Source organism: Orycteropus afer, unplaced genomic scaffold (genome assembly GCF_000298275.1).
Source record: "Orycteropus afer afer isolate SDZICR_OR568_19922 unplaced genomic scaffold, OryAfe1.0 scaffold00142, whole genome shotgun sequence".
Classification (NCBI taxonomy): Eukaryota; Metazoa; Chordata; class Mammalia; order Tubulidentata; family Orycteropodidae; genus Orycteropus; species Orycteropus afer.
In genome coordinates this window covers 1,937,304-1,962,221 of record NW_006921729.1, presented here as the reverse complement: position 1 = coordinate 1,962,221, position 24,918 = coordinate 1,937,304, and the positions used below count along the sequence as shown (strand labels likewise).

Sequence of the window (24,918 nt, the reverse complement as noted above, 5' to 3'; positions counted from 1 at the left end):
TTGAACCGCCAGCCTTCTGGTTAGCAGTCAAGTACCTTAGGCACTGTGCTACCAGAGCTCCTACCGCACCCCTATCCCAGTGGTTATAATCCCATTTGAAGATGTTTTTTTCTTTGTTATGTTAATGTTAATGTAGGGTGCATTTTAAGTCAATCTCTTTGAGATATTAAAGAGATTAAGCAAGAAAGCAGCCAAGCACAAATGGGGGAAAGACAGATGCCGAGCCAGTGAGACTGCCAAGGAACCGAGGAACAAAGCTGAAAAGAAACAGACCTTTCCCCAGAACCAATTCAGAGAGGAAGGCTTTTCCTTGAGGCACAGCCTGATTTTGCACTTCTAGTCTCCTGAACTGGTGAGAAAATAAATTTCCGCTTGTTAAAGCCTTCCACTGTGGTATTTCTGTTATAGCAGCACTGGGCAACTAAATCACATGCCAGTACTGAGATGGCAGAGATGCTAGAATTATCTGACAAAGATTTTAAAGCAGCCATTACACAAATGCTTCAATGAGCAATTACAAACAAATGAAAAACTAGAGTCTCACAAAGAAATAGAAGATATAAAGAATCAAGTGGAATTTTTAGAACAGAAAAAATATGGTAAATGGAAAAAAAATGGGTTCAACAGCAGAATGGTGGACATGGAGGAAAGAATCAATGAATTGAAGATGGAACAGTAGAAATTATCCAATCCGAACAACAGAGCAAAAACAGACTGACAGACTTGGAGGGGGGTGGTTAGTGACAGATCTCAGGACCTGTGGGACCCTAACAAAAGAGTTAATATTGTGATATTATAGTCCAGAAGTAAAGGAGAAAGTGAGTAGAACTAGGAAAATACTCAAATTAACAATGGCTGAAAATTTCCCGAACTTGGCAAAAGACATTAATCTACAGGTCAAAAAGCTGAGCAAATGACAAACAGGATAAATCTAAAGAAGTCCATACCAAGATACATTATAGTCTAACAACTGAAAACTGAAAACAATCATACTGCATATATCATTCTGCAATTAAAAAAAATAATTCTCACTCCTATTACATTTCTGCTCCATGTGTTTTCATTATTCTGGGGCCCAGGTTGAAGGAGAAACCCATTATCTCACTTTCAAGGCAGATATAAAAGAGCAGTGGTCGAACTATGCAAGAGCTTTTAAAGCTCCAGTTCAGATGCAGCATGTATAAAATCCACTCAAAACTAATCAAATGAAACAAGTCACACAGACATACCAATGTCAGGTGACTGAGGATCTAGACTTTGTCCGCTCTAGTAGGCAGTACTTCAAACTCACTAACAAAGCGTATGGATGCATAATCCAAATGCAGGCAGGAAGTGAAAAACTGGAAACAAAAATTCAATCTATCACAGTCTGCTCACTGGATCATATTCATTATCTTCTTGCTTGGCCAAAAAACACATTTACCCTCCTCCCTAAAACATCCCAAAAGTCTCATCCAATCATGGCATCAAACATTACATCCAGGATCTCATTCAATGTGTAGATCTTGATTCAATTTCTCTGAGACACCTGTGAATTTAAAAAGATAAGTTATCTGTCCTACCTACTTCCAACATTTAGTGGAGGAGAATAGGATTAGAGACAGAGAAATAAACTAAACACTACCAATTTAAAAGGGGAAGGCTGCCTAATCTGGGTATGGGGCAATCAAGAGGAAATCTTCCTGCTAATGGAGCAGTAGGAGGAATGAGCATTTGGAAAAACATAAGATGTGTAACCCTCTCTGCACTGCAGTCTGATTTAGAGAAAAACCAACCCTGAGTGAATTTTAAAATGGCTGTATTATGTGTTGTTGAAGTTAGCTGCTTTTGAATTGGCCTGTGACTCATGTGGACTCATGGACTCATGGGAAGAAACTGCGCAGTCCTGTGTCATCCCCATGTAGATTATGTCTATGAATCACACCACTGTGATCCATAGGGTTTCCACTGGCTGATTTTTGGGAGTAGATAGCAAGGCCTTTCTTCCATGTCTGTCTTACTCTGGAAACTCCACTGAAACTTGTTCAGTATCATAGCGCCACACAAGCCCCCACTGACAGATGGTGACAGACAGGTGGCTACACACACGGTGCGCTGGCTGGGAATCACGCAGAATGTGAGAATCCTACCACTGAACCACAACGCCTCTTGAGCTAGATTATTTACAAAGTTTGGTTGAGGCAACGTTCACATTTGGGACTTGAACATTTCTAAAAAACGTAACAAAGATGACGAAAGAACATTCCAAATTAATGAGAGAGGAAGTTGTTATTACCTCGGAACAAACAGCTGGAGGCTGAAAGGAATGTCATTGCTGCTTTGTCTGTACCCCCATCTCCCTATGAAAAATATGCTTTAGGCATTGTTATCTCATCTTTGACACTTCAAACAGGTGAAGCCCACTTTTGAATCGTGTTCTAAGAGCATATTTGCTGAGAATATTCACCTGTGCATCACATCTTTGGAATGGCAGGGAAATGGTACCAGAAAAGCTGGTAGGTAGTGAACTGAATGTGTCCTTGTTGGCACAAGTCTCTCACACTACCCACTCATTTAACACCAAAGGCTGCTGAAGGAGACGGGTTGGTGCTGGATTGTTTTTTGAAGTGTGCGAAACTATGAAGCGAGGAAATCTGGTGGTGCAGTGGTTAAGGCATTCGGCTGCCAACCAAAAGGTTGACAGTTCAAACCCACCAGTCACCCTACCGAATGATGAGACAGTCTGCTTATGTAAAGATTTACTGCCCGGAAACCTTAGGCGATCTCTATGATTCGATGATAGTGACTTTGGTTTTGGAACTATGGAGTAGTTAATGAAAGTGACAAAGTGCACATAACATAAATGTTCAAAAATACAGAAATGGGCAAAATGAAGGCATACCCATAGGATAAAATAGTATGCAGCAATGAAAGCTAGTTTAAAAGAAATTTTAATAATCTTCAATGTAAATACATGTAAAAATGAACATATGTACATATACATTTGATATTTATCTATGGCTTACACTTTGCACCAAAGAAGTAACAGTGGTGATTTCTTAGTGGCGACTTCTGGAGGACGATTTTCTTTTTTCAAAATGTATTTTCTATATCACCTACAATTACATAATTTTTTTTCAGAGTAAGAAAAAGGTCTTTTCTGTTTGTTTGCTTTTTCAGAAATGAAAAACAGCAATCTGCACGGTGTGTTAGCCTACAACCTTCTGGCCCCCCGTTTGCTGTGGCGGTGAGAAGGCTACAACTGAGCAGTCTCCACCTTTTGAGCCTCGTGGCACAGGAAAGGCATTAGCTAAGTACTATCCACTTACAGCCTGCAAGTGCTACTTACTCTACAGGCCTGAATTTTTGTGGCCAATTGACTTTTAAAGGAAAAATACAAGAGAAAATGAGAAGTGATACTCCAGTGCTTCAATTTAGGAATACCTAATTCAACAATCTTAGTCTGGAAGCTCTGCAGAAACCTGTCGACCATGGTTGATCCTACTGTTATTTGAAATATCAGTGGCATAGCTTCTAGCATCACAGCAACACACAAACCACTACAGTATGACAAACTGACAGACTAGAAAGAAGGACCTAAAGATCTACTTCTGAAAAAAAAAAAAAAAAATTGGCCAGTGAAAACTTAAAAAATCTCAATAGATGTCTGATATAGTGCCATAAGATGAGCCCCTCAGGTCAGAAGGTACTCAAAATATGACTGGAGTAGAGCTGCCTCCTTAAAGTAGAGTCAACCTTAATGACATGGATGAAATAAAGTTTTCAGGACCTTCAGTTGCTGATGGGGCACGACTCAAAATGAGAAGAAAAGGTGCAAACATCCATTGGTAATTGGAACATGGAATTTTTAAAGTAAGAATCAAGAAAACTTGAATTGTTGAAAGTAAAATAGGATGCTTGCAGAGTGACAACCTAGGCCATCAGTGAGCTGAAATGCACTGGTACTGGCCATTTTGAATCAAGTAATCACATAGTCTACTATGCTGGGAATGACAAAATGGCAAGGAAGCATTCCCAAGACAAAGAGCATTGTCAGATCTTAATGAACAATGTCAGTGATAGGATGATATTCATAAGCATACAAGGAAGATGAGTTGATATGACTTTATTAAAATTTATGCACCTTCACTAAGATGAAGAATGAGAAGATTTTTATCTACTTCTAGAATTGATCAAATATGCAATCAAGGTGCACTGATAATTACTGTTGAATGGAAGGCAAAAGTTGGAAACAAAGAAAAAGGATCAGTAGTTAGAAAATATGGCCTTGGTGACAGAAATGATGTTGGAGATCAAATGACAGAATTATGCAAGACAAATGACTCATTCAGTGCAAGTATCTGTTTTCAACAACATAAATGGTGACTATACACATGTACCTTGCTGGATGGAATAATACACATTTATGGAAAGAGACAATACAGGAGCACTATCATCAGTGAGAACAAGGCCAGGTTCCAACTGCAGAACAGAACATTGGTTGCTCATACACAAATTCAAATTGAAGCTGAAGAAAATTAAAACAAGTCCATGACAGCCAAAGTACAACCTCAAGTATATCCTACCTGAATTTAGAGACCATCTCAAGAAGAGATTTGACGCACTAAACACTAATGACAGAACATCAGGCCAGTTGTAGGATGACATCAAAGACATCATATATGAAAAGCAAAAGGTCATTAAAAAGACAGAGAAGACCAAAATGAGTGTCAAAAGAGACTCTGAAACTTGCTCTTGAACATAGAGCAGCTAAAGCAAATGGAAAAAATGATGAAGTAAAAGAGCTGAAAAGACTTCAGAGGGTGGCTGGAGACAACAAAGTAAAGTGTTACAATGAAATGTGCAAAGACCTAGAACCAGAAAACCAAAAGGAAAGAATATGCTTGGCATTTGTCAAGCTGAAAGCACTGAAAAAAATAATTCAAACCTCAAGTTGCAATCCTGAAGGATTCTATGGGCAAAATATTGAACAGTGCAGGAAGCATCAAAAGAAGATAGAAGGAATACACAAAGTTATTGCACCAAAAAGAACTGGTCAATGCTCAACCATCTGAGTAAAGAATATACGATCAAGACCCAAGCCATGGTATTTCCAATAGCCTCATATTCACGTGAAAGCTGGACAATGAATAAGAAAGACTAAGGAAGAATTGATACATTTGACTTATGGTATTGGCAAAGAATATTAACTATACCAGGGACTGCCAGAAGAATGAACAATTTTTTTTTTTTTTTAACAAATCTGTCTTGGAAGAAGTACAACCAGAAAGAATGCTCTTCAGAAGTGAAGATGGTGAAACTTTGTCTCACATACAACTCTACTCACATATTATCAGATGGGACCAGTCCCTGGAGAAGTACACTGTAGGGTGTCAAACATCAGCCAAAAAGTGGAAGACCCTCAATGAGATGGACTGACACAGTGGCTGCAACAAAGGTCTGAAACATAGCAATGCTTTTAAGGTTTGTGCAGGACTGGGCAGCCTTCTATTCTATTGCATGTAGGGTCAGTATCAGTTGGAGCTGACTCAATGGTACCTAACAAAAACAATATTCAACATTGGAAAACAAATTCAACAAAATTTGAACATCAAAAACAAGGTAGCTCTCTACCAAAATCCACATGCATCTGACCCTCAAAAAAGTTAACTCCAGTAAATGCGAGGGATTCTTTTTTTTTGGGGGGACAGTAAATGTGGTAGTTAACGTTATTGGTCAACTTGGCTGGGCAGTTAGATGTAGTTATTCCTCATGATGAGGCTGGTAATCACCTCGATGGTGGAATCTGCTGTGAGCAGCTAAGTACCTGCCTTAGGGATGTGGTCTGCTTCCAGTACATAAGGAGACACTTGAGAAAGGTCTTACGCTTTTTGGCCCATTTGGATCCTGTATTTGTCCAAGTCTTCAACTCAGTAGCCCGCCATCTTATCTGTCCATCTTGAGACTCTTTCTGGACCTGAACTAGTGGCCTGCCATGCTGCATGATAATCTTGGGACTGTGCAATTTTATTTGTTGACCTTGGGTTTGTCAGGTTCAGCAGCCAGCAGCTGCCTAAGTTAAGAGACATCTCCAGCTCCAGCAAGCCAGGAGCAAGAAGAGGCAGAGCTGAAGTCTAAGGTCAAGGGGCCTCCACCCTGACCCTAAAGCCAGCACTATGAATTCTAGACTTCTAGCCTCCTAAACTGTAGAATAAACTCCTGTTTGTTCAAGCCATCCATTCGTGGTATGTCTGTTATAGTAGCACTAGGTAACAAATTTACTGCATCAACCTTTTAGTAAGGGGCAATCACAGGTCTTGGAGAGAGCTCTGGGTCCAGAGCTGGGCATCCAGATCTAAGCTCTGGGATCAGAGCTTTCTCCCTGTGGCCTTGGATCTACTACCCTCAGTCATCACAAACCTGTTTCTTTGTCTGCAAGTATCAATCAGAGAAAGTACTCAGCAAGCTGTAATATATGATAAAAACATGTCCTGTAACTATTGTTGGGAAAACTGTCATTTCCCAGACATCACTCAGGGATTCAGTCACAGGGGATCTTGGAGAAAGGTTCCCAGATAGGCCTGAGACCCTGACACTGAGCATAATGTAATGCTTTATCCTTCTAACTGGAATAAGTAACACTGAGAAAGTGTCACCATTAGTCTTAATAGAAGTGAGCTGCATTTGCTGTAGCCTTTTCTGAGAGGCTGCATGCCTGCAATGAGGACAAAGAGACAGTAACCCCCACGTATTAACTAACTGTCATCCTTCCCCCATTTCCATGTTTAAAATCCAGCTTGCTAGCTTTTTTCGAGGGTCAGCAAAATACAGCCTTCAAGCCAAAACCACCTTTTCTTATAAGTAAAGGTACATCAGAACACAATGGTGTGAATTCATTTATGCATTATCGATGGCTGCTTTCAGACTACAAGAGCTGAGAGATTGCAGCAGAGACTATATGGTCTATAAAGTTGAAAATATTTAATATCTGGCTCTCATAAAAGAAAGGTTGCTGACCCCTGCTCTTTTTGATATGCTTGTCTCCATAAATGGGTTAAGAAGAAATTGTGGTACACTGTACAGGGATTTCAGTAGGAGTTCACAATTTTTTTTCTAGAGCAAGATATCATGCCTTTTGTCAGAAACCTTTCAGTGTGACAAGTTTTGCCAACATAAGTAAACTTTGATAAAAAGGAGGGAAAAAAAAAGGATAAGAAGACTCTTTCCTTGCTTCCCAAAGGAGTCAGCTGTGGGTTATGGTCTGGTCATCTGCTCCCCAGAAGGCTCCCCTTTCCATCACAATGTAAGACATATCAGCAATTCTGAAGTCCAGACTGCATGAGTTACTGAAACTCCATTGAGGCACAGGTCAGATAATACCTAGATATTACGTGTGTACTGTGTTTCCTAGAAAATAAAAAGTATATGAAACACTTGGAATACTTTCCATCTCTTGGTATCCAGAAATTTCTGAGTTTTAAGACATTCAAAGTATGGTCTAATCTAGAGAAAGAAGTTCAAGATGGCAGACTGCTAAAACAGACACCCAAAGTATTTATGTTTATACATCTTCTAATTTGGGGTATGCCGATTTTGAACAGGAAAATAAAAAAATCCTTCCAAATGCTCACCATTTAGCTATACTGACAAATAGTGCATCACTATCTTCATGTAGCTAGAACACAGATTCTCGATTATTTTGAAATAAATTTCAACTTAGGAGGAAGCACAAGAAGCAAAATCTATACAGTAAATAAACTTTATTTATCTGTTCCTTCAGGATGACATTGTCAACAGTCAAAGATCTGCATACAATACAATTATATGTATTGACTATTTACAATTTACAGTAGTATTTTTTCCTCTGAAAAGTATAAGTACAAAAGCTAAGTAAACATGAGGTACTGCCATCTGATTTATCATGTCATAGCTTAAAGAGCTAGTCTTTAGCAAATATTCAATGAATCAATCTGGATAAAATAGTCAATTGAATACTCTAATTTATCAGAAAAAAAGTCACTAGGTTTCACCTCAAAATGTATTGCACAAGTCTTTTTGTAAAAATCACCTTAAAAATAAATAGGAAAGGCAAGCAGTTCTCTAAAAAGAGGGACAAAAAGAATAGAAGGAACATTAAGTAAGCTCATAAATCAGGTTAAGTTATTAAAAATATCCTTTACACAACATAAAACTCTGCCCAACAGAAAACTGAAGGAAAAAGAAACCATTAGCATTTCTCCACTGATAAAATCTATTTAAAAGGAAATCTGCAATATATCTGTGGGCCAATGCCAGAGCTTTCTTGGTCTTTTGGCTACATGAGAGGCCCTGAAAAACTTCATTCTCAAAGAATTACAAATGTGGACAGTCTTCCAAGCTGCAGCAGGCTTGCCCAACATCACTCTCCCCATTTCTTCAAGATGAAGACCGGAGCCATGACTGAAAAACAAAGGGAAAGAGTTTTTTAAAAAAATTTTTTTTCAATGTATTGACCCATGTCACTTTAGTTTTGTGTTTTTCACTGTATATCAATTATGTTTCAATAAAATGTATTTTAGAAAATAAATTAAAAAAAATATTTTCAAAGTCAATGTTTTGGGAAATTTATTTTTTAGAAGTGAAAATAAACTTACATTTTATGATCCATGGATTATAGCAAATAAATGGAAATATTCTGAGTATCAAATCCTAAAAGAATCTTCTAAAAATTAATATCTTAGAATGATTCAAACTGACCTATGGTTAGAAAATCTGAAAAAAGGAATTTTAAAGGAAATTTGGAACTGTAACCTTTCACCACATATTGAATGACGCCAGGTCATCATTAAGAAACCCAGGAGTAATGTTGCTAACTTAACAAAGTCTCACAGGGATGCAGTTCTTTAGAGAGGACCTCATCCTTCTAATGTACTGGTTTTTCTACAGACTGCAATTCTCCCAGAATGATGGTCACTGCAGCAAAAGACGAACAGTATTTTGGTGTAAAAAAAACTAAACCTCATCTGAAATTAAGAAACATAAATGCTATGAGAAATGAAGCCAAAACCTTCCTAATGAGGTTCTCATAAGATAATGCTAAAAGCAAGCAGTCAAATGAATCAAGTATGATGTTGAAAATGCCATGAAAACAAATCACCAAATAAGGTAAAGTAACAGAGATAAGATTTTAAGTCTTCTCAATTTGTAAATGAACACTATAATCCATAACTCACAATATATAGGCAGTACCTGGGTTATGAATGAGAGCCATCCTAACTGCGTCATTAAGTCTGTAAGTGGAATTTATGGGTGAGTCAGAACAGGTGTATGGCTCTTATTTAGCCTTATTTCAGTGCAAGAAAAGGTAGTCTGGTGACACAGTGGTTAGAACATTTGGCTACTAACCTAAAGACTGGTGATTTGAACCCACCAGCCACTCTGAGAGAGAAAGATGAGGTAGCCTACTTCTGTAAACATTAACAGCCTTGGAAACCCTATGGGGCAGTTACTAACTAGAGGGGTCTGTCCTATAAGGTAACTATGAGCTGGAATCAACTAGATGGCAGTGGGTTTGGTTCTTTTTTTTTCTCTCAGGCAAGAAAAGGCTTGAAGCCTCTGCAATGATATAAAAGCTACCTGAAGTAAAAGTGAAGATGACTGTAATGAAGAATTTGTTGGAGTAGGGGGAAAATTTACATCAATTAATGGGCAAGTAGGAGTTGTCCATAAAGTCAGATGATCCTAACCCTGGGACTGCCTGTTTACCAATAGTGTATTATTTGTAAAACTAGTTCAATGATCATGTTGGGTCTAGCAACCTAAAGATAAGAAATAGATCTCGTGTTATATTTAAATTTCTTTGTCAGTCATTATTTGGAAACCTCAGCTTGAGCTGTTGTGGGAAATGAAATTTATACATGATTCAGTAATGCTGCACGTTATTAATGTCATAAAGAAAAAAATGGCTGAAAGAACTGTTGTCGAAAGGAGACTGAAAAAGGCATGTCAACAAATACAATGTGGGATCTTTGAGCAGATCCTGGATTTTTAGAAAATATGAAAGGCATTATTTGGAAAACTGGAAAATGTTGACGATGACAAATAAGAGAAAGAGAAGTGAGAGGAGTGTTTAAAAGGTGACAGTCAATTGTGTGCTTGCCTCCGTTTAATTATAATAATATGTTAATTAGAAACATCCCAGGAAATAGTAAAACTGTACTGTTTTTGAAGCAACTTTAATAGTTTTCATTATTTCAAGTTAGCCTTGACTCTCTAAGTAGGCTCTACTGTATTTTTTAATTCTGAATTTATGAAATACATCACTTCCCTTTTATGTAGAAAATTATTTTCTATTTCTCTCTTGCAAATGCTTATTAATTTCAAAGACCATTCTTGGGAAATTAAAAACAAAATGAAATATAAAATACATAATACATTTTTTGGACCTTTAATAAGATTTTAAAGAACAATTTTTCAAACTTGGAACTACTATTTAAAGAACTGTATTTTCTTAGAATTATATAAATCTTCCTGGTGATTATTAAGCTATATAACAGAATTAACTGAAAAGAAGAATCTATGTATCAGAATTAACAGAAAATATTTCTATTAACTCATGGCATAATCATATGTTCATTAAGCAAAAAAGAGCAACAGAATTGTAGCAAAGTGGTTAATATCATACAATAGAGTTGATTTTGTACAAAAGACACAAAACATTCTTCACTCACCCACATGCTAACTAAGCACAGACTGATGGTTTACTCAGAAGATACCACTGCGAGGTGAAGTAAACTACAAAGCCAGGAAGAAAAAAAGCTTATTGGGTTAGTTTTAAGACTTAATATAACACAGATTACATGTGTATATTAGGCTTACATGATTAAATAGATCATACTTAATCTTCCCTCAAATCTCCTAAATAAGAAGAGTATAGGCAAAGCATAAGAAATATTTAACACCTCTATTCTAAGCACATATAGTGTTAAATAGCTGAGATTTTACTTGCAACTTTAATTTTTAAAAATTAAACATAATGAAAGGTATACTTCACACTTTAAGTATGTATTTATATACTAGGGAAATCAAGGAGTGATTATTTGCTTTATAAAAGTACTTCTTTCATAATTCTCTTAAAATACACATTAAAATTTGATTTATAAAATCTTAATTTACCATCAAAAGTTTTTTTTGGACAATGCTGATGAATTTAAAATTAAGTCTGTCTGTATGTTGCATTTTCACTGTTACCTATATCAATTTTATCACTGGTAACTGTCTGGTAATTCAACAGTATGTCAGGAATGGTGACCCAAACAGAAATTTCAATACAAACTATGCAATCTCATAGTTTTCACTATAGCAAAACTTCTTAAATAAATTCTATGTCTTATTTTGAGCAACCATAATCCAAAATCATTTATTAGCTTAATGGTTTGCTTTAAAACAGCAAAAATAGGTGTTATTTATAAAATCTAAGCCTGTATTTGGATACTGTCATCAATCTCAGAAGTCTCATTTGCATTTGACATTTAACATGAAGTTAGTAAAAAGCAGCAAAATCAAAAGACTGGGAAAAAAATACTTGCAACACACACAACACAACAGCATTAATATCATATAAGAAAACTTGCAGAAGTATACAAAATATATGTATGTGAATGATCCCTGTATCTATGCTTATAAGTGTTGAAATACTTAAAACAATCTAAGTGTCCATGAATATGAAACTGGTCAATGAAAATGTAGGATATCAACATAATCACACATATAGTCAGTGATTAAAAACAATAAGGGATGCTTTTGCACCGCTGGAGCAATGACAAACAGTGGAAAACATCTGCTCATCCCACCCACAGCTTCTCTTCATGACCTAAAGAGGCCTGCACTCACATTCCCACTAGTTATTCTACCCACCTGGAAAAAAGTGGGAAGTGCTCCCATTGCACCAAACTAACAATCAAAGAAGCACACCTGCCCCACCTACCTGAATATATCAAAACTAAGAAAAATAAAAAACCAGAGTGAAACTAATCGACACATAATCAACAAATAAAAACAACAACTCCAAAACGTTTAAAAGACAACAATTTCAATTCAAACAAAGAAACAAGACAAGATAGTGCAAGCAAGTAACCAAAACAAAGAACTAGGAAACCTCCCTGAGGAAGAACAATAGAACTACTGATAGGAAATTAAAAAGATTTATATATTTATTTATTTATGGATATATATCCTTCCAAGAACTCAAGGAAACCAAAAAATCAAGGAATACACAGACAATATCCTAGAAGAATTCAGAAAAACAAAACAAGAGCAAAATGACAAAATAGACAATCATAAATCCTACAGAACCAGCAATCAGAAATCTAGAAGATAAATACTAAAATTACAGAGATAGATAACACACTGAAAGGATAAGAGTAGAATCAAAGTGACTGAAGAATGGATTAGCCAACTAGATAACAAATCCCTTGACACCACTCTATGAAGGAAAAATCAGAAAAAAGAATGAAAGATGTCTAATAATTATGTGGGAATACTAAAGAGAAATAATCTACATGTAACTGGAATCTCAGAACAGACCAAACCAAACCAAACTCACTGCTGTTGAGTTGGATCTGACTCACAGGGACCCCTCCTTGGGTTTCTGAGGTGGTATCTCAATGGAAATAGATTGCTCAATCTTCCTTCCAAGGAGTGGCTGGTATGTCTGAACTGCCAGGCTTCTGGTTAGCAGTAAAATGCCTTAGGCACTACGCCACCAGAGCTCCTACTCAGAATAGAAGGAAGTCAAAAAAGAGAGAGAGAGAGAGAGAAAGAGAAAATTGCCAAAGACGTGCTAGCAAAACACTTCCCTAATATCATGAAAGATAGCCATCCAAGAAGCTAAAAGCACTCCACATAGGATAGACCCTAAAAGTAAGTCACCAAGACATATCACAGTCAACTTTCCAAAACCAAAGACGAAAAAAGAAAGAAAGAAAGAAAGAAACTTGAGAGCAGCTTGGGAAAAATGAAACGCTATCTACAAAGGGCAACAAATAACACTAAACTCTGATTTCTCAGCAGAAATCATGCACGTAAGAAGGCAATATAAAACCCTGAAATAAAAATATTGCCAACCAAGAATTATATATGCAGTAAAGCTGTCCATCAAATAAAATGATGAATTAGGACATTGACAGATAAACAGAAATTAAGAGAATTTGTATTTAAAAAAAGAAAAACACCTTACTAGAAATGCTAACAAGAGTCCTTTAGACAAAAAAACCAACAACAGAATACACCAACCTAAGATTAAGACACATGATAACATCACCCAGAAACCAACCCCAAAAAAGAATTCTCAAAATTAAAATAAGCTGACAAGACTGAAATTAGAAAACCAGAGGCATCAGTCTGTAAACAAATCTTAAGAGATAGTATAATTCAACATCCTTATTTTAGCAATGAGACTCAGAAAGCTGAAAAAGATTTGCTCAAAGACATACATGAATGATAAGCTACCAAGTGCTAGGCTCTGACCACAGCAATGCTGCATATGGCCAGCTTTCCAATGTTCTAGAACTGGAGATGATCTTTTTTGAGCTGTCTCCTTCCTGTAAAATGACTAGACTGTCCTACTGAGGTCCTTAGTATTTTACCTTACATACATTAAATGAGTTTACCTTTCCTTGTTTCATTCTCTAGGAAAAACTAGTTCTACACTTCACTATCTTGTGGCTAATTATCATCACCACCACCCCTACCATTACCACAATAACCCAGCACAGCCTCTATCATCTGGTTTTCCAACAATCTTAATAAGTTAATGTTAGTGTTCATATCTTACAACTGAAGAAACATAGGCTCATGTAAAGAAGGACCAGGATTCCTTCTCTACATACCAATTTAAAACCTAATTCATTGCCACTGAGTTGACTCCGACTTACAGAAATCCATGGCAGAGTACAACTGCCCCAAAGGGTTTCCATGGCTGTAATCTTTACAGAAGTAGACTGCCACGTCCTTCTCCTATGGAGTGGCCAGTGGGTTCAAACCACCAACCTTTCAGTTACCAGCTAAGCGCTTAACCACTGACCCATCAGAACTCCTTCTCTACACACCATAATCCTCAGTTATATCAGACTTTAACTATGCTCTAATTTAATGTTGCCACTCCTCAGAAGGAAGATGGGGCAATCTACTTCCATAGTGATACTGCCTCAGAAACCCAAGGAAGGGTTGCTGTGAGTCGGATCCGACTCAACGGCACATAACAACAACAACAATTTAATCTTACTTGATAGATAATGGTTTCTCATCTATGAAGTATTTTTGAAAGCAGGTGGTGGTTGTTATTCTTAATTGCCATCAAGTCAATTTCAACTCATGGCTGCCCCATGTGATCAAGTAGAACTGTTCTACAGGGTTTCTAAGGCTACGATCTTTCAGAAGCAGAATGCCAGTCCTATCTCCCAAGGTACCTCTGGGTGGGTTCCAACCACCAACTTTTTGTTATTAGTCAAGTTTAGCCATTTGTTCCACCCAAGGACTCCTGACATTAGGTTAAGCTCTGAAAACACTTATAAACATTAACTGCTATATTCTACAATGGGATTTTTCAAACAAGGAGGAAAAAACTCACTGCAGGGGATGGAACTCTTTGGGGGAGGGGAAAGTATGATTAAACAGTAAATAGCGTAAAAAATACCTATCAGCAGTCACGGAAAGCTTTTGATCAATGCCACAAAGTAAATGTATAATCATCAGGGTCACAAAACAGTTTTTAGAATACAGTCCTCTTATAATACCTGCTAGGAGCTCTGGTAGCATAGTGCCTAAGGTACTTGACTGCTAACCAGAAGGCTGGTGGTTCAAACCCACCAGCCACTCCTCGGAAGGAAGATGGGGCAATCTACTTCCGCAGTGATACTGCCTTGGAAACCCAAGGAGGGGTCGCCATGTGTTGGGTCTGACTCGACGGCACATAACAACAACAACATAATACCTGCTAAACAATACAAACACTAGTGGGGCTGCATACTGTCAGCATTAATAGACAGGGAAGGCAGCTCTATGATGTGTCTGGGGTTTGTTTTGGTTTTTATACCAGCTTTTCATGCTCCAAAGATTAAATTTAAAGAATGAAAAAAATAGAAAACCACTCAAGGTTGCTGATTTTAATAAAGGGGAAGTTGTGGCTTCACATTTCCAACAAACTATAGAAAAGATCTACATGGTACACACATTTAAAGCTAATGTAACTAAATAGTTTTTAATTGATTATTTAAAAAATTCTTAGAGCCTTGTGTTCCATAAATTATATTGTGTACACTTTCTATTAGAAAATAAGAAGTCATTGTTCTTTGCAGTGTTTTATTGCTCATTGGGCAGGGGTTTGAAATTTCTTCAAGAGACTTGTTCAAAGACAATGATTCTAATTGCTCATTGTTTGAATGACAGCAATCCAAAGGCAAATGTAACTCTTGCTTCAACTTCCTCAACCAACAGTGAGCTTAATATTTCATCAAAAATAGAAATCCTGAGTCATTCTGCCCAAGAATCTCTTTGGATTGACAAAAAACAACTCTAATTTTTATGTCATCTTGTATTTTAGGATCTCCCCCACTTCATATTCCTTATAACTTACTTCATATTTCTTAAGCATCTATTTTTATTATTTAAATTATATTACTAAGGCATATCTTTTATCCATGTATGAATGGACAGATGTTATTTTTCCCAAATAAAGTTTTCACAAAGTTAACAATCACGTCTTCTATTTTCCTGTATTCTCCATAACAACTAGACAAGTAGGTGATAACTGAATGAACTCATTCATTAATTAAGCAAAACATAATGATAGATGAGACTTTGTTTAAGAGAACAGAGGAAAGAACGGGACTTTCTGGGCAGATCAGCCTCTAGGGTAAGGGAGAATCACTTCAATAAGGATCAGTCAGCCACCATTTTATCCCTATGTAGAAGGAATATCACTTTATTCAGGAATAGAGAGTCTGTTTTTCAAAGTTTTTGGGTTTTAGTTAAACTTAAAAAAAAAAAAAATTAAAAAAAAACTGTCTCATTTTAAAAGTTTTTACATCTTTCATTCTTTACATTTACCAATTCCATCAGTTGCCTTCAAAGTAAACCAACTTAAGGTGTATATGTATAAGAGGCAAGGGGGATGTTTTCTACCACATTGCCCATAACACTGAGTTAGGATGAGTCTACATGGTCTAGTGTATCCTGACAAAATGCAGCACAACACTAAGAGGAGAGTTTTCCCAACTCCAATATTAAGATGATAAAAAGGCTACAGGAGAATGAACATACATGCCTGTAAACATACACACATACATACAAGCTATTTTCTATCACTGAAAATTATTTTCTTAAACTGGAACATGACAGAATAGTGTCCACAGGCTCAAACTGCACTGGACATTTTTATTTTTCACAAAGATACAACTATCTTACTTGGTGAAGAGGACAAATTTCACTCTCAGTGACGCTATAACTATAAAATTAGATCTCTTACTATAATTTAAAGCAATTCTTTCTACTGATGAAGGGCACACATCATAGTGACACATTTCTTCATCAAAAAAATAAACCAGAAACACTCTACAGAGAAAGAGTAATGCTTCTCAGGCCACCAGATAGCAGGGAGGGGCGTATTACCAAAAATAAATGCTGGAAATGGATAATAGTAATGGTAGCACATGATAAACACAATAAATGTCAGTGAATTGTACATGTAAAAGTGGCAAACTTTTTATTATATACATTTTACCACAATGAAATTTTTTTAAAAATGGAATTAAATGCTAACCAAAATAATTACAATTGTCCCAGAAAATATACAATCTGTATATAATACAACACAGTGACATATTGGGACAAAGACCAGGGATACTGTGATGAATTTAGGGGATTCTAAGAAGTTGTTAGACTTTGCCTACGGCACTGGGATCTCTTCAGGACTGACCACAGGCAAAGGTCAGAAGACAGCAACATCATAAATGTTTAAGTACTAGCATACTTAACTTGGACGGGAAAGCCTTCCATCTGGGCCATCTCTAAATACATAGCTGAGTTCCATGCGTTAGAACTAGAACAAACAGGTAGCTACTACACAGAGGGAGATTTGAACCTTTTTTGTAAGAAATACAGTCTGTCAGAAATAAAATGAAATGCTCTGGGAGGTAATTACCAAAGGACTTAATCATTATTAGAGATTACTAATTACTAGAGATATTTAGACACAAGCTATCTCACCACTGCAGAGAATATCCTTGCTTGCTTCGGTGAAGAGAGAGAAGGGAGAAATAGCACTGGGTCACAAAATAGGTAAAGAAATTGGTGGGAATATATAGAAGGTGCTGCAGGTTACTATCAAGACAAGAAAAGGCAGCAGAAAGAGAACTAGGGCCAGGGCACAAACTTCACAGGTTTGACACTCTAATCAAAGTGGACCTTCCTACTGAATGAATGGCTGAAGGCAAAAAAAAGTTAAGCATGAAGACTTTTTGCATAATTTATAAAGTGTATGTTCATTTCATTTTTCAATTACAGCTGACTCCACACAAACTCCTCACTTATCTGTCTTCATTTCCATTGTAGGCTGTGTTAAAGCTCAAAAATGCTGAAATTCTTTCATCAAGAATTATTTTATTTAGAAATCACTTGAAGTAGAATTACAAACTGTAATCCATAAAACATCAGAGCTAATGATACAATTTGGTTTAAGAAATTATTATTGGATCTATGGAACAGATGCTTTTCCTATACTTTCCAGAAACAGCTCAAGTTCTGGAAATCCAATACAGCATATATGGGAATCAACCTAATAGAGGTTATTAAATGTTTGTTTTTTCCCTTGAGGGTGTCCATTCACATTTGCCCTTGATTAAACTTCCTTAATGTAGTTCCACTCTTTTTCTTTTTTACAACTTTCTGTGAACGAGACAGAATATAATAGATAAGATAAAGTCTTCTTCCATCTAAAGCCTACTTCAAAAGCTTACCATTAGCCGAGCATCTTCTCTTTCTAAAATTTTCTGAGTCTGGTCATCAGGGAACTTCAGTACAGTGGTGATAACCTTTGCCATGGTCTACAAGAAAAATGAGAGATGATCACTGATAGATAGTGAAGGGGGTGAAGTCTCAGCCCATTCCGACATGTTCTGCTGGTGGGATTCTTTAGTGCTTTCAATGGAAGCCACGACCAAAGAAGTATGATGTGAAGGTATCAGTAAAGGAAATAGCAGCCAACACCAGAATTTCAATTTGAACAGATTCCTCACAATGTCTGGATTGGTATTATTTTTAAAACATGAAATCACAATAGCATGAAGCTATACAAAGTTCTAATGTTCTTGGCCCTTTGACTTAGTAAGGTGAAACTTTATTACTCATTCATTAAAAAGGCCTTTTCTTTATAGAAATCTATCTAATAAGTGATGCATTGCCACTTGCTGTAAATAATCAGAATTAGATAACCCCCAGTTCCTCTTTAACTAAATCACATCATATATCTCATAAACATGGGCTACTGCATGAACATGAACATGCTCAGTAGGTATTCGTCAAGACATGCAGAACATCAGCCTAATAGAAATACAAATTACATTTTAAATAAACACAAGATGTTTTGTTTGGTAGAAAACAGGATGAATCAAAACATTACACATGGTGGCTTGCAAAACGATCATAAATTGTGCAGATCTAAATAGATATACCGTAAGTCAGACTGTCACCCATAAGTTCGTGGAAAATTCTCCTCAAAGGTTGAAATTCCCTATTTTGTATCAAGATGAGATGTTTTGAGGAAGACAGAGAGGAAAGAAGATATTGCTTATGAAATAAGTAGGATAACAAGTTCAGTGGTTACATTCAAAATCAGGTGACAGTGCTCTCCTGGGGATTCCTACATCAGATGGGGTCAGTCAGTCCAAGAGGACTGACTCGAACAATTCTTTGCTCATGGTTACACAGAAGTGTGAGAGTGTGTGTGTGTGTGTGTGGGGGGGGGGACAGAGGAGGGTTCAGCACCTGGGGATCTGGGGTAGGTCATCAAGGAACAGAGGACATAATAGAATTAATCAAAATTTTCTGGAAACTTACATCATTAGAAAAAAAAGTACAACTATTTTCAGGAAGAAAAAGAATTAACAGTTATAAAATTCCTGTTACATGCTAAGCCAGTGTCAAATGTATTTTACATATTTCTAGTACTTATTTCAACTAAGAGATCAACTAATACTGTTCCTCAACCATAATCACCACACATGGCAAGTATCAGCCCTTTCCTTCCTTCTCTCTCTGCCCCTACCATTCTGATGAGCAGAAAAACCCATTTAAAACAACTTAGTTCTTGAAGAATTCCAAATGCATTTTACAGAAACCTTCATCCTTTAAATCTCATAGCTTAGATAGAAAATTTATTGAAGTCTAGAAAATAAGCATGTAAGTGGCATAAAATGGCAAAAGAAACATGATCTTATAACTATTTCAGTATTTCCTTTTTTAATTAACACTGAAGCAATTCTAAATAGTTTCTACTATACTATCTATAAAGATTAGTTTTACAAAGTACCAAAAGTCTAAAATTCAGGGACCCAATTATAAGGAACATTTCTCTAATTTCAATAGCTTATGAAATTCAAAGTATTCAAAAGTCCATTTATGATGACTATGAAACCACATATACAACATATACATGCATGCATAAGCATGCCTGAGGAAGAAAAAAAAAACAACAACTAGTGGTCTCTTAACATTCCTAGACAATGTTAAATGGTAAACCCACCTCTAAATTCATCAGCAATCCAGAATTACATTTCTCCCTGACTTGCCTGAAAACACTTTCAGTAGGGAAGCCCAGGCTCTTTGACACATCTTGGGAAAGAAATCAGACTGTCTACTCTACAAACATTATCCTCAGGCCCTGAAGAATAAGGAAAAGTTCAAATGAGCCACCTGGTTTAGAAATGACCTTTCCTGCCAGGTTTTCCTTACAGAGAGGCTTCCTCAGTAAAGCTTGGGATGGGAACACTTTTTACTGAAAAGGTGAACAGGCTGAGTGTCAGTATCAATAATAGTATGGAGGACCAAAACCCAAGAAAAAGAAAGTATAACGACTGGAGGAAGGGAACTCACTTAACACCACACTGTAAGAATATGTGTCCTATACACAGTCTTCTCAAAAAAAAAGTCTTCTGCCTCATAAAAGAAGGACACCATGTGCAGAACCAGATGGAGAAACACAGGTGGGAAGACATACAGATCTTGCCAGACAAGAAACAACTGCAGATGGTGATCAAATCACAAAGGCCACAGTGGTACTCTGGCTCATCCTAACTACAACCTGGTCTCCATCTCAAATTCTTTGTTAATGTATAGCAAGTGGGCAAAACAACAAAAGCAAAAGATGTATCTGACAGCAGTTTTGATCTTGTTAGCTCCTGCTAAAAAATTTTGAGGGTTACCTTCCATATGCCTACAAGTAAAACTCTGAAAGCATTTGAGGCCCTGCACAGTCTATGCAGCCCTATATGGCATCACTTTCGCCTTATAGACCCAATGTATATTTGAACCACACTACTTGTTATTCCACAAACACTCAATTTCCTGCCTTAAACCTTCTGCTTGGACTATTCTGCCCCTCGAGCTCATCTATAAAAATTTAATCCCTTTTTTAAAGCCCAAGGCATATACCACCTTCTCCATGATATGATCCTTAAACTTCCCACAAGGTAATGTAAGGACTCTGAACCTCTTTTATAGCCCTTCCTACATTCTGCATCACATATGGCTAACCGAGAACAGCTCTTACTATATGATAAAGTCCTTCATGTTATACATGGTATCAAGTTTCATCTTTCTATCAAACATGGTGATCAACAAAGGGTCACATGTAGAAAGTATTTATGAATGTGCAAGAGATTAAACTGAGTATTGATGCCAATTTTCAATATTTACCTGTAAAATGTGATGGCAGGATGACAGACCACTCTTCATTTTTAGTAGCCAAAAAAACATAATGAATGTTGAAGATAAAGGCCAGAGAGAAAGAACCCCTCCTCAACATGGATTCTCAGCTAGGTATCAGGTGGGACTATCTATCTGTGCCTTGGGGTACAAAGGTACACCTTAAAATTGCCTGCAGGACTCTGGAGGCACAAGCTCAGACTTGGCTGAATTGGCACCACCCCAGAACACTTCTTACATTTTTGCTGAGTCTTTTCTTCAGGGAGATTTAAACCCTGCACAGATCTCATCCCACAAAAGTTTACAACCTCCAGAAGAAACAGGTTGAGGCAGCTAGTCTCTTTGTTTTACAAAAAAAAAAAAAGTTAAATAATTTATTAAGCAGTAATGCTGGGAATGCAGCTTTAGATGCAATAATGGACCAAGGTAATTAAAGTCCTAAAAGGCTTTTTTTCCTTTTGAAAGATAGACTTTCTCCCTACTATAATATAACAAGGTTAATTTTAAACTATCTACTCTACCTCAAAAATCCAGGTTGCTGTCCAATAAGGACAAAATAAGAGAATGCTACTTTTGTTTCTAAAAGATAAGGACAAAATTAATTTTAGCTACCCTTTGAATTTATTTTTTTTTTAAAAAAGACACTGAATTACAGTGAATTAATACATCCCTCCTGTGATCCATGTGCACAATCATCCTAGGTATTATTTTAATTTGAAAACTATTTGATACAGTGAAATATGACTTCTACAGATACTAAGGATTCAAATGACTTCTAACCCTATAATTTCTGATGTTTAGCTGAATCTCTAATAAGAAAGTTCATAATTACTCTTTGAAGATATTTTCTTATTTCTGTACATTTTTTTTCTTTTTATTTCTGTACTTTTTAAGCTTTAAATATATTTGCCAAATCAATCTTTGAAATGGCTAATCATCCTACGAATCAAAAACACTCATGCGCCTAACTTTAAAACACTAATTGCTTCCAAGAATAGAAATTTCATTACCCTATTCACAGCCAACATAAAATACCATGAAAGCAAAAAGTTGAAACAATGTCAAAAGAGAAATTGCTTCAAATAAAATTTTTGCTTGAGGAATGGCTTAAGAATTTCCTAAACGCATTCAAATGAATTCAAAATATTCAATTACCAAGAATCTAACACATGTAAGGTTCTGTTTTTAAAACACTGCAAGGGATACAGACAAGAGTTAAACACGTCCCTACACAAGGGATACAGACAAGAGTTAAACAGGTCCCTACACTCAAGGACCTTATGATAAAACTCTAGAAAACAAATTAACCAAGCAATATTACTTACATGATGTGGTAATGTTAAGATGATCAATATTCCATACGTGAAGGGATGTTTTTTTTAACAGTGACTTAAACTAAAATATTTCTAGATCTTCCTAAATAGCTATTCCTACTTAGGACCATTTCCAATACTTTTCACATTATCCTAAAGTCTCCTTGTAAATGAAATCTATTCTCCTAAATTTAAGATCTGAAGTAAAAAAAAAAAAAAAAAAAAAAAAAGATCATGTTTCCCAAACTATTCTTAGTTAATAAAATTTAAATTTTTAGTATTTAGCATCATTCAACATCATTTTTAAAATTAATATATCATAAATGTAACAAATATAAGTAAGATCTGCCAATTCATTTTTATAGATTAAGAGCAATAACATAATTACCTACTGTCTATGATTAACATGTACGGTCAGCTAACAATATGGTATCAACATGTATATTAAAAGTGGGATATATTCCCGATCAAATCAAGCCACATGTCAAATCACCAGACATGATTTTATACCTTAGTTTCACGACCCATCATATACTCAAAAAGCACTTTCCGCAAATACTCAAATTCGGTAGGTTCTCCAAAGAGCGAGACATCGGTATGATACAAATTGCCACCTGTCAAGTAAAAAACAAACAAAATTGTAAAGATAAAACCAGATAAATTATTTATTATTTAGAGCACAGACAAACTAGTAAGACGCTATCAATTGAACAAAGAGAAGTTTTACTCCATACTTGTTGTTATGTGCCGTCGAGTCAGACCCGACCCATAGCAACCCCTCCTTGGGTTTCTGAGGCAGTATCACTACGGAAGGAAGCAGACTGCCCAACCTTCCTTCTGAGGAGTGGCTGGTGGGTTTGAAGCGCCAGCCTTCTGGTTAGCAGTCAAATGCCTTAGGCACTACGCCAGCAGAGCTCCTGTACTATCATTAAATTATACCATATTGTCATATTATGTTATATTGGAATATATTACATTACATACACACATATACCCACTAAATATTCTAATGGTATTTTTCTCTTAGAAGGAAAAACAAGATTACAGAAATTTCATTTCTCACATTTCACTTTCCTTTTTTCTCTTTTTTTTTTTTGGCACAACAATTTTAAAAGGCTACTCGATGGCACATAACAACAACAACAACAAATACTTAGGTGTAGAAGCTCTGGTGGCGTAGTGCCTAAGGCACTTGACTGCTAACCAGAAAGCTGGCGGTTCAAACCCACCAGCCACTCCTCGGAAGGAAGGTTGGGCAATCTACTTCCGTAGTGATACTGCCTCAGAAACCCAAGGAGGGGTCGCTATGAGTTGGATCCAACTCGACAGCACATAACAACAACAACAAAATACTTAGGTGTAACTTTAGTGGTGGTTAGTGGTAGAATTCTCACCTTCCATGTGGAAGACTGGGGTTCTATTCCCAGCCAATCAATGCACCTCATGGGTAGCCAACACTGATCTGTCAGTGGTAGCTTGCATGTTGCTGGGATGCTGAACATTTTTCTGCAGAGTTTCAGAGCAGGATGGACTAGGAAGAAAGGCTTAGTAATCTACTTCTGAAATTAGCCAACAAAAACCCTATGGATCACAACAGTTCAATCCACAAATGGTCATGGGGACAGCATGGGTGTTGGTATCTGTCCTGTCCCTTTGTACAGGGTTACCATGAGTTGGAGGCTGACTCAACAGCAACAAACAACATACTTAGGGAGTACAAAGATTCCTTAACAGTGCCATTTCTAATTGCCATGTGATTGGCTTCAGATATTCCACAATGACTAAAATTAAAAATAATTTATACTTTCTTAAGGTTTTATTATCTCAGAATACTATTCTAGTTTTTCTAGCATTCCAAATCTAAACGCACTTAGTTTATACTCGGGTATTCAAAATTATTTTGAAACACAGGATAGAGCAAATAAACTTAAAATACATAAAATATCAATGCCATTATTGTGGTTTTAAAATATTTTGATTAAACATCTTATAAAAATTGTCACAAAAAGCCTAGTGAGTTTGAATTGCAGCCTTCTAGTTAGCAATCAAATGCCTCACCTCTACTTTAATTTAAAAGTAAAGAATACAGTTCAGATATGTGAAGTCACACTTTGGCAAAATATAATCTGAATAAATTCATAATAATACATTATATAAAGTCTACTTTTGCATCCATTTCAGCAGTATGGCATACTAGGTATTCTGAAAAGCCCTCAGAAATGATGAATCATCTAGATGCTACATAAAAACACAGTGAAGTCAAAAGAAATCCCTAAAGGGATAGGAAACAGAGAACATTGAAACCACAGAAGTAATGGGAAGGCAAATGGGAGCCTGGGAATGCCTAAGAGGTAAAGAGGCCACACTGACAGCTTTTGGTAAAAAATCAGAAACTAGGTGTTCTCCTGTAAAATGGGAGGGCTGAAACACAGGCTCTAATATAAAGCAGGGGAATCTGCCTGTTTGAAAGAGAAACCTGTCGCTGCCTCTGCTCCAAGTGGAAAAAGAGGGCTCCCTTGAGAATGTGTGACCAGAGACTGGCTCTTTCGGTCCGGGTTTCAAAGTTACAATATTTTTTCAGACAAAATAATTCTGAAACTAAGAAATAAACTGGTTGAAAGTTAGTTGTGCCTCTGGAATTGAACAGGAAAAAAAAAAAAAAAAAAAA

The 24,918-nt window shown here is 36.5% G+C and overlaps 1 protein-coding gene across 1 annotated transcript in view; it reads right to left on the bottom strand.

The window, feature by feature from the left end:
* Positions 1-10,722: 10,722 nt before the first annotated feature.
* Positions 10,723-24,918, bottom strand: part of GOLGA4 (golgin A4) — a 177,090-nt gene continuing 162,894 nt past the window's right edge. The window contains exons 23-25 of the mRNA XM_042781636.1: positions 22,761-22,864; positions 17,973-18,059; positions 10,723-10,752 (exon numbers count right to left, since the gene is read on the bottom strand). Of these exons, the coding sequence (XP_042637570.1) occupies positions 10,723-10,752; positions 17,973-18,059; positions 22,761-22,864 (221 nt within the window). The remainder of the gene's footprint in view (positions 10,753-17,972; positions 18,060-22,760; positions 22,865-24,918) is intronic.